At 48.5% G+C, this 11,323-nt stretch overlaps 1 protein-coding gene across 1 annotated transcript in view; it reads right to left on the bottom strand.

The window, feature by feature from the left end:
* The window catches only part of LOC124776100 (basic proline-rich protein-like), a 92,931-nt gene extending 86,726 nt beyond the window's left edge, over nt 1-6,205 (bottom strand). Inside the window, exon 1 of the mRNA XM_047250941.1 lies at nt 6,066-6,205. Within this exon, the coding sequence (XP_047106897.1) occupies nt 6,066-6,205 (140 nt within the window). The remainder of the gene's footprint in view (nt 1-6,065) is intronic.
* Nucleotides 6,206-11,323: the final 5,118 nt, after the last annotated feature.

The raw sequence follows: 11,323 nt of genomic DNA on the forward strand, positions 1-11,323 counted from the left end.
GACACATGAGAAGCTCCTTTAACAGGGGCAAATAACTAGGAAAATGGGAACAGGTTTCTATGTCAAATGAACATTGAGAGTATTAGAGAACATACTGTTCAAAAGCAACGATGTCTTGTCCTGCAGGGAAGCTGTACAGATAATTGAGATCAACTAGGCTCAAGAGCAAACTATACTGCGGTACGATATTGTTGGTGCAACTCACATTGTGCCTACCAAGCAGCCAACACGACCAGAATAGAAATGCTTACCTGCTAACCAACACACGATACTATTATGTTACCACAAAAACTGTGGAACTAGTATAAACAATCCCTTTCCTTGGCCGACATGTTCTTCAAACATACTGACGCCCTGTTGTCGTTGTAGGACTCCCAGCCATCACCACATGCAATGACGTTATCCATGAACTGGTACCAGCTGTGCAGCTTTGGTGGAGTAGGCAGTAGGAAACAACATCCATTTTGTTTTCAAAGCTGAAGACTGCGGTGCCCTCATTTACGCAGCTTGGATCTACAGAACGACACGAACTTACGTTTTATCACTTCTGATTGAAACCATCACTTTGTCACAATTCAAAATTTCTCCGGGTTTCCCTCATATTTAATACTGCCTCGCACCAGTATAAATCGCGGGATCTATACCATTGATAATGTTAATCCTTCTGTCAGAATTGAAATTATTTCGTGTGAAACCTTGACAATGCTACGATTCAATTGCTCTACCTGCAGATAACAGCAACAGCTTTGTGAGTGCAGTTACCGTAACAGCAAAGCAGCCTTTACCCTGATGGTTTCTAAAGATTATGTTCCAGGGTGAGACACGAGATTTGAACTTCTTGGCAGGTTACAAGTCTGTGCTAGATACATTAGAACTCAACACCTTTGCGTTTGGAGTTCTATTTCTCTACGAACTGTTGTAGATACGCCGCAGCAACAGTCCCAAACATCTTTCGCTTTTATTAATTTATTAGCAGCCTAGGATATCGTCTGGAGACCGGGCCTACTGTATGAAATGATGATGATGATCCCATTTCAAAAGGTTAAAGGTTGTTGAAAGTATGTTTTGCAACAGATGATACAAGGTCGCTATAGTAAATTAAACCAGTAGCTAAAGATTCCTCCAAAATGGCTCCCCCCAAGGCGCGATATTAATCCCCCTGCCATTTACACATTAGATCATGAATGGGCCAGAAAGCTTGTAAGAAATTTGGTTAAACTGCTAATTGGGTCATACGAACAAGACAATTTTTCTTGAAATATGGAAGACTTCCTGACATCTAATTTGTTTGTACTGACAGTACTTGTGAAAATGGAGGCTTACACCTATCCTAACACGCCGCTTCTGACAACGCAGGGAGCACACAACAGATACGCTGCCTGTCGTCTCCGTGCAAGCCGAGGAGAGGGTGCGTGTCTAGGAACACTGGGAATCTGCCCTACCCAGATGCGCCAGTCAGTCAGGGCTATGTCTACTTGGCTTGCTGGCGTTTGTTCTGTCGTCCAGGACAAACAGATATCCAGGCCAGTGATATTCAAGGTTATCAGCTGGTGGTTTAGATGCCTCAGAAATCTCTCCAGACACGTATCAAACTTTCGGTGCGACCTACAGGTCTTTCCTCCTTTGGCCACGCCTTGCGAGGAAAGCAAAAACGAGCTACCTGCGGAAACTCCACTCAGTTCCTGGTTTGCACCTGAGTGATGTCTCCTTCTGAACAACGAAGCGTATGTTGTTTGGTGATGATACACAAATTTGGTATGGGTAATTACTCTGTCATAATGGGAGGAAGCACACCCTATACCTATTACGTTGCAATTCAATACTGGTGTTCCATTTTCTCAGAAGTTGACGGAGCTGAAATTTAACCGAGTATTTTATTGCTTCTAATTACCAGCCCAGATTAATAACGTACATTAGTTACGAATTTGTTTTGTGTTAGTTTCTTTTATGATTCAGGTTGTTCAGTATGCTGAGAGGTAACAGCTGAATAAAGATTTTTTATGGCTTATTTTTGGTTTCTGAGATGGTCAAATGTTTTTAAAGAGTCATTTTCAGGAAATAAAGTTCAAAGTTTCACATGGTATCATGGAGACAGGGCAGCTGCTAGAAACCACCAGGCCTGTAAGCAGTACTGTCTGCATCCTGGTTACCCTGCAAGACCAGGCGCTTCCCTTTCCTGCATCTTGCTGCTTTACTCATTACTTTAATACCACGATGGGCTTTCATGATTCTAACTCCAGTCATTCGCCAGAAGGCTTCCATTTTGTTGGCTCAGTGATCCGAAGTGGTTCTAGTCTACCCTCATTCACCCCTTGTTACCATCATTAATCGTTGTCACACCATCACAAACTACTAGCTATAGGGATTTCATTCCTCCGAACACTTGGTATATGGGTTCGAATGACAGTAATGAAAGATTCATTTGAGTTGCGTGTCCAACTGTGGAGACATTTGGAGAAGAGATCACGATGAGCTAACACTACACACTGATTTAATAGCTTCCATGATTCAAAATGGTTCGCTGTTCTTTTAGGGCGCCAAAACTAGCGTCATATACGCACATGTCAGAACCGCCCAACACAGCCGAAAACGGAGTTTAAACGACTACACGTTATGCCCTATGGACGGAAGGAAAGATTTCTGAAAACTGGCGTGTTTTGTAGACTTTCACCACGTCACTGAGACACGGAGACACGGAGGTTCTGAAGTAAAAATTAAATGGTAAAACGCGGTCGACAGCCAGCGCGTCCTGTGCAAAAACGGGTGATAACTGATTTGGCAAACGAAAATGAGAACGGAAGTGGTTAAAAGACGGGAATTTTGTCGGGAAATAACAGCCAGGGATTGAGGGCAAGGAGTGCAAGTTGGTGTGGGCGACAGCTAAAAAGACAGTGCCCAAAACGCAACCTAGTTAACATGATCTCACGGCCAGAGGGCCGAGACGAAGTCGGCCAAGCCACTAGGAGAGGTTTACTTCCACAGAGCTTGTTCCCATGAAGGGGAGACCACCTGTTAACAGACAGGAACACAAAGTCCATCGGAGGGAATGGAACTAGTAGCTGGCCGAGGTAAAAGGACTGCAGTCTTGGCAGCAGTGTCAGCAGCCTCGTTTCCCGTCAGACTTACGTGACCAGGAACCCACACAAACATCACAATGGCTCCATCAACAGTGAACAAGTGACAGCTATCCTGGAACAGCTGCACTACGGGTTGGATGGTGTGCAGCACCCAGGTTTCGAAGGGCGCTGAGAGTGTGTGTGCACATGACGTACAAGCCGGATTTACTGTGTGACCTGATACAGGGCGCAGAGCTCTGCTGTAAATACTGAGCAGTGTTCCGAGCAGATACTCGAAAACTTGTGCGCCAGTGACGAAGGCACACCCTACACCACGGTCAGTCTGAGCCCGTTCAGTGTACACTAAGGTACTATCGCGTAATTCCATGCAAACGTCGTGAAGCTGAATGCGATACAACGAGGCTGGAGTAGTGTCCTTAGGAAGCGAATGAACGGGACGCCGCATGAAGTGAAGGGGGTGAAGGATCCACACCCACCACGAAATTTGCAGGTAGCATGAAGCTGCCACAGCAATAGCCGAAAGTGAACCCCACGAGTTAGCAGAAAGGGACGCCCCACAAACTGGCAGTCAAGGAAGTCATCGAAGAAGGAGGCGTAGGATGGGCGGCCACGCCTGGCAGGAAAACGGCATCCGTATCTGCTGAGATGAAACTCACGGCGATAGGACAGCGGTAGTTCGACAGCTTCGGCATACAGACTGGACCAGGCCAGTGTAAAAGGCGCCAGGGGCCAAATGGATGCTGCGATTGTGTGTAATATAGAGACGCCGGAAGAGGGACAAACGTGCAGATCCATAAACAAATCACCCATAGTCTGATTGGTACCGGTCCCCTGTCGGTACGAAACTAAAGAGGGTGGCCCAATCCGCTACCCGTGAAATACCACTGAAGACACCTAAGACACTGAGGGACCGCATACAGTGGGCGACCACGTGAGACGTGTGTGAGGATGAAGGAAGTTTCCAATTGGGCGTGGGCCCCAAGAATTTTGTAGTATGGAAGGGCAACAGGCCCACGATGTGAAGACTGTGGAAGAATCAAACTGTGCCGCCAGAAATACATACCAAGTGTTTTGTCAGTGAAAAAGTAATTGTTGTTGTTGATGGTCCACAAGGAAAGACGATCGACACAACGCTGAAGATGCCACTGAAGTAGAGAAGTGTATGGAGAACTGCAATAGATTTCAGAATAATCAACGACATGGGAGCCCGCCTAACACAGGCCATAATAGCCCGCATCTCGTGGTCGTGCGGTAGCGTTCTCGCTTCCCATGCCCGGGTTCCCGGGTTCGATTCCCGGCGGGGTCAGGGATTTTCTCTGCCTCGTGATGACTGGGTGTTGTGTGATGTCCTTAGGTTAGTTAGGTTTAAGTAGTTCTAAGTTCTAGGGGACTGATGACCATAGATGTTAAGTCCCATAGTGCTCAGAGGCATTTGAACCATTTTGAACACGCCATAATAGGGTTAATGGTGAGAGTGAACAGCACACGGCTTGGGACGGAATCCTCATCCACATGGTGTTCCTGGATGAAGATGTCCGACAAGGGATAACCCACATGTACCTTCAGAACTTTGTCTTTTAGAAATTCCTGAACAAAACGGGGCATGCAGCCATCGAAGCCCTATGTGTATTGTGCACAGGATACCAGTCCTCCAGCAGGTGTCGTGGGCTTTCTCCAAATAGACAACTAAGGCTACAGACGCTGGACTGAAGCCACTGTCAAACAGGCATAAGCCCAGAAAGAACAAGAACTTTTTTTTCTAGCTACCACCACATTTGTCTCACCATCCATGTTTGTAAGGTGATGGAACATATGATTTATGCGTGGCTGGTATGGAAATTCACTGACAACTGCACAGTGTGGGTTTCGGGGGCGCCATTCTGCAGTTGACCATCTCGTCACTTTGTCTGCCTATACCATGAAGGTTAAGAAACACATTTCTTCGAAGGTTTCGTTCCCTCACTTAATTCTTCACATCACATTAAGTTACATGACGTGGAAGCTGATTGATGCACGCGCACGACGTTGATGGTTCACGGATGGTAACGACGCCGCACCCCCCCCCTCCCTCCCTCCCTCCCTCCCCCCCCCCCCCCCCCCCCCCCCGCACCGTTAAGTACGTTTTTCCTCCTACTGTGTTGAGGATTTGGTTAGCCAAGAAGAACATTTGTATTTTCTTATTGCTGCGAGCTTTTTATGAGGTATTTTATTTATCTTCGTTGGCTTCTACGTAATTGTAAGATCATGGAGCCAAAGTATGTTATAAATCTTTAAAATCTTCCGATTACGGCCTGGTCGGCCGCTTAGTATTACGGCAATGTAGCGACTATGGTTGTTTATGCTGCAGATGTTATTTGTGCGGTTTTATTCGTTAACATTAACGTCCTTAGCATAGCTATCTTTTTAGTTTAGTTGTAATTTATACCTAATTCTAGGGCCTCTATATTAGCTTGTGGCTGTTTCACCAACCGTGCACAAAGCTTCTCGTGCGTTGCTATTAAATATGTCTTAATTGCCGCATCACCGCTTTTATCATTTGCTCAATTTGCTATTTGTGCGACAACTTTTTGCAATCAGTTAGGACCCCATCCGTGTTAACTTTGTAATCCCGATCCCGTGCATAAGAAGAGCGTTTCCTGGCCGCGCGCATGCGCAGTGATTTCGATAGCCGCGCATGTGAGCCGCCTGCGGTGCCTCAGATCGGTGGAAAGCCTGTGACCATTTTACGTTGGTTGGGGGGCGAGGCAGCACACACAGGGCTGAGATAAGTAATATTATCGACTTGGTACATATGTACCGCGTATTTGTAAAACAATTTATCGGGTCTTGGCGCTGTAGGTGTTGATTTTACCCTTTGACTATGCCTATTTAGGCAAGCTGTTTTATATTTGTTCTAAAGAAGGCGTGGTTACCCACGCTGAAACCTAGGTAAACACCAGGTAATTTGTGCAATAGAGGCAGATTTTTCATAATTATTGCGAGACTCACGATTGCTGACGCGCTGTAATGCTGAAAGTTCTTAGTTCGATTCCAGTCTGCAGCCCACCGACAACACCAGTCCAGCGCAGGTTCGCCAGCAGCTGTAAATTGCCCGACATAGTCGACACAGGTGCACAGAGGACGACCATGTCGGCGGTGTACGTCAAATACAGCAAGTTACGGCTGCTGGAGGACGTGCGCTGGACTGGTGGTGTCGGTGAACAGCATGTAGTGGGCTGTGTCCCAAAGGCACAGCTGCAGATTGGAATGGAACTCCCGCCGATGTCCATCGACATTGTGAAAAAGCAGCCAATGGACCTTGCACTTGCCTCAGATATGCTGCGTGCGCACCGTTGCTGCATCTACTTGCAGCTGCATGTGCTGCGCGTTGCCGTGTCAAGAATGGAGACGCCCATTCGTGCTGCAGTGGGAGCTGCCAGATATTAAACAACCATCAGGGATTAATTATAGTTTTCATGAAGTTGTATTCCAGCTGGTGTTGTGTACCATCAACTCTACAACAGAGCCACTTTTACATTGACCATTGGTATACAGGCATAGCACACCAGTCCAATTTGTGTCTGCGATGGAACTTCAGTTTCGTAAATGTTGAACTTCAAGAGGAGTGTGTGTAATTGTATGCATGATCTTATGCTTTTGTGTTCACAAATAGTTGTGAATATTTCATACAATCCATTTCAACAGGAGTGTGTGGAATAACATGAGTGTATCATATTTCTGAAACTGAAGTAAAGTTTCTACGTTGTAGTTGCTATTATCCATCTCTAGAGCTATCAAAGAACCTCACACGTACGACCAGACGATTTTAATTTCGTCAGGCCATTACAGCAGACGTAATACCGAATATCATCGCGCAGTAGCCGTTGTCAGGAAAAGCAATACAGAACGCATTATTATGAAATATGCTTGAACACCAACTATCTACATTGAGTGTGACGTAACGAAGTACCCCACAAGTGTACTAACAACTACAGCCCAACTGTGTCAGATATTTTTAACGTGTTAGCCTTGTCCACAGTATTTGATCGAAAGTGCGAGTGACCCACGCATTTGTGCGTGTAAATCCTACTTCTGTGTTTAAAGGAATAGCAGTTACTGTCAGATACGGTACGTATGTTTCATGTAAAGTACGTAAATTAACTGCGGAATTATTATTGTTGGAATGTCCGTTCAATTTTATTTACCTTTTCATTTCCTTTTGGTTTCCATTCCATTTCTACTGCACAGGATTGTCTGTGTTGTAGGAAGTGTGTTACGTGCTGGGGAGCTACATAAGATCGTACCGGCTCAAGGTCGGTGATATTGGGGGACATGGCGGTGCGGGATGGGCTATTGTGAGCTGCTGAAATGCAAGGAGAGCACTAATGTTGTGGCCAGCAGAGAGGGAGGGCTCTGATAGGAGTAGATGTTCGGTTAAGCGACGTGTGGTTTTCGCGATCGGGACTGCAACCAAGGGACAGATTCTGCACATGGACTGGCGCGATTTTGACTTCGGCTGTCGGACCTTGAGACTGTTTAGTTATACGTGGACTAGTTCGCGTATGTGAGCGTGAGGTCAGAAGAACAGGTTTAGGAACGTATTTAGAAATTTGAGACTACCGTTACTCTTGTGCTGCTATTTAAGTTGCAAATGCGACATTCGTATCAGGTGAGCTCACTTTATGTCATAAGGACAACCGCACACTAGCCCTATGTTGCTAATTTAATAACAGGTTTAAGTACTGGAGAGAAAGTAGTACAAACATTTTCGAATAATGGTTACAGCCAACAAGCTCTTGCGCAAATGTGGCAAAACGTTTCCACGATACCCAATATTTCGCATATAGAATGGTGTCAGAGTGTAGCATACGTTCTTGCTGTGCTTTCCCTGAGAATTTATGTTTAATAGCTTAATTCGCAGCGCTCAAGCTGCATCGCACGATCACCTATGAAGTGAACTGAATTGTCACTACACTACCAGGGCGCAGAGCTGACACTGTACAGCTCGAATCCGAGTCACCTACAAGCCAGGTTTTTAACGAACACACTCTTACCTTACCCCAAGGGAAAGTACGTTGCACAACGAGGAAACTGATGCTACCTGTAATATTGCAATCCAGCCGAGCTATATACGCTACGTAGCTTCAAGGACGGTCAACGCTTGTTATCGGTAATTTGGAAATGTCTCCTTATGAACTGCGTACAGTCCTAATACCTTAATGTAAGTTGTCACAAAGCTTTCCCTGTAAGCTATTTCACAACTATCACTTTGTCCTACTGACGAATTAACCTCTTGTTTCGCACGTAAAATCTCACGCTGATCGAAGGCAGGAAGCAAGGTTAAACCCTCACGTCGGAATAATGAGTATGTTATTAGAGACAGAACAGGGATAATCGGGTGGTGGTGGTGGTTGTTGGGATGTTTAGTCCCCCTTAAACAGCGAAGGTCATCAGTCCCCCATTCCAAAAACAGGCGAGACAATAATGCACGAAGCAGGTAAAACCCCAAGGGGAAGGATACTCCCCCTCAGGCCCTAAAAGAACACAAGTGCGGTAACGAATACGACAGACACGAAGAGTACAGATGAACACCAGACAAAAAGAAACAGAACAAAAGAAGATGACCGCAGACTGGGTGACTGACCACGACAACAAAAAATGGAAAGAGTCAACCAACCGACTACACGCTAAAATCTGCAACCAAATATGAGAGACTCGAGGACAAGAGACACACACAAAGGGAAAGGTGCAGGACCACTCTAAATGGAACCATAAAAAGGACGACCACGCATAAAATTTAAAACGTCGTCAACCACAGAGGCATCGTCACATAAAACCAAAGGCAAAGTGCCCGGAAGATTAAAAGACTGCCGGAGGGGGCGCAGTCTGGGACACACTAACAAGATGTGGGCGACCGTCAGCCGGGACCCACACCGACACAGGGGGGGATTCTCCTGACGCAAAAGATGGCCGTGCGTCAGGTATGTATGGCCGATGCGGAGCCGACACAGGATAACAGAGTCCCTGCGAGAAGACCGCAGGGAGGAGCGCCACACATCGGTCGTCTCCTTGACAGCCCGCAGTTTATTAGGCGCTGTCATGCCTCGCCACTCAGCAGACCACATCCCAAGCACCTTACGGCGCAACACCAGATGCTGATCACGAGCTGTGAGGCCGATCTCCAAAGCTGGGGCGTCGATCGCCCCTTTGGCCAGCCTGTCAACACGTTCGTTCCCCGGGATGCCAACATGACCTGGCGTCCAAACCAAGAGCACCGAACGACCAGAACGGGTAATGGCGGAAACAGACTCCTGAATAGAGGACAGCAGAGGAGAAGAGGGATAGCAGCGGTTGATGGCCTGAAGGCTGCTCAGGGAGTCACTGCAGATGACGATGGACCTACCTGAGCAGAAAGGCATATGCTCAAGAGCGCGCAATATGGCCACCTGCTCGGCAGTAAAAATACTGCAGCCAGCCGGCAAGGAGCGCTGCTCAACAGGGGCAGCGTGAGCAAAAGCGTAGGCAGTGCGACCATCAACCAGGGAACAATCAGTGTAGACAGTCTCACAGTCCGAAAATGAGGCGAGGAGCGCAAGAAAACTGCGGCGGAGGGCCACATGCGGAACCGAGTCCTTGGGTCCCTGTGCCAAATCCAGACGGAGGACGGCCGGGACAAACACCAGGGAGGCGTAGGTGCACGGACCCGGAAGGGAGGCAGAAGAGGGAATGACCCCAGTTCCGACAGCAGTGACTGGACACGGACAGCTACGGAAAGCCCAGACCTAGGTCGCCGTTTGGGCAGATGGAGGACCATGGCAGGGAAAAGCAGGCGACGATTGGGATGGCCCAGCGAGCAATGCACGTGGACAGCATAGTCGGCGAGCAGTCGATGCCGGCGAACCCGCAGCGGGGGAACCCCGGCCTCCACCAGTAGACTATCCACGGGGCTGGTACGAAAAGCGCCAGTTGCAAGCCGAACCCCACAGTGATGTATGGGGTCTAACAACTTCAACACTGAGGGTAATGCAGACCCATAGGCCAGGCTCCCATAATCAAGCCGAGACTGCACAAGGGCTCTGTACAATCGCAGCAGCGTTCAGCGATCTGCACCCCAAGACGTGTGGCTAAGGCAGCGGAGGGCGTTGAGGTGCCGCCAGCATTTTTGCTTCAGCTGAGTAACGTGAGGAACCCATGTGAGCCGGGCATCCAACACGAGTCCCAAGAAGCGGCAAGTGTCCACCACATCAAGCAGGTGGCCGTTGAGGTAAAGTTCAGGAGGAGGGTGGACCGTCCGATGCCTGCAGAAGTGGATAACTCGAGTCTTTGCTGCAGAGAACTGAAACCCAGGAGTCAGAGCCCATGATGCTGCCTTGCGAACGGCTACTTGCAGCCTGCGTTCGGCGACTCCCGTAGTCGTGGAGCTAAAGGAGATGCAGAAGTCGTCGGCATACAAAGAAGGAGACACCGACGACCCCACAGCTGCAGCCAGACCATTAATGGCCACTAGAAATAAGGAGACACTCAACACCGAGCCCTGCCGGACCCCATTTTCCTGTGTGTAAGATGAACTAAAGGCGGCATCGACTTGCACCGGGAAAGAGCGGCGCAATAGAAAGGTTTGAAGAAACGTCGGGAGCCGACCACGAAGACCCCACCCATGCAACGTGGCGAGGATGTGATGCCTCCATGTGGTGTCATACGCCTTCCGCAGATCGAAAAATACAGCAAGGAGATGCTGACGTCGGGCAAAGGCTGTACGGACAGCAGATTCCAGCCGCACCAAATTGTCCGCTGCAGACCGGCCCCGGCGGAAGCCACCCTGGGATGGAGCGAGGAGACCGTGCGTCTCAAGGACCCAACGCAAACGCCGCCCCACCATACGTTCGAGCAATTTGCACAAAACGTTGGTGAGGGTAACGGGACGATAGCTGTCCATCGCCAGTGGGTTCTCACCGGGATTCAAGATGGGGACAATAACACCCTCTCGCCACTGCGACGGGAACACGCCCTCGCTCCGATGGAGCATTGTATTTTTCAGATCGACGCGTGTGGAACGATAACAGCGTCTGCTCGGCACGCTCCTCGAGAGAGCGAAAGGTGGGAGGATAAGTTGCAGTCGCAGAGCTCTTAGCGAAGTGCGCAGCAAGGTGTTCAGCAATGGCGGCAGCGTCCGTGCAGACAGCGCCGTCCAAAGAGATCCCAGGGACACCCGTAGGGGTCTGGTGTCCATAAATCCGCCGTATCCGGGACCACACGAGCGAGGGGGA

The sequence above is a fragment of the Schistocerca piceifrons genome, chromosome 2, assembly GCF_021461385.2.
Source record: "Schistocerca piceifrons isolate TAMUIC-IGC-003096 chromosome 2, iqSchPice1.1, whole genome shotgun sequence".
Lineage (NCBI taxonomy): Eukaryota > Metazoa > Arthropoda > Insecta > Orthoptera > Acrididae > Schistocerca > Schistocerca piceifrons.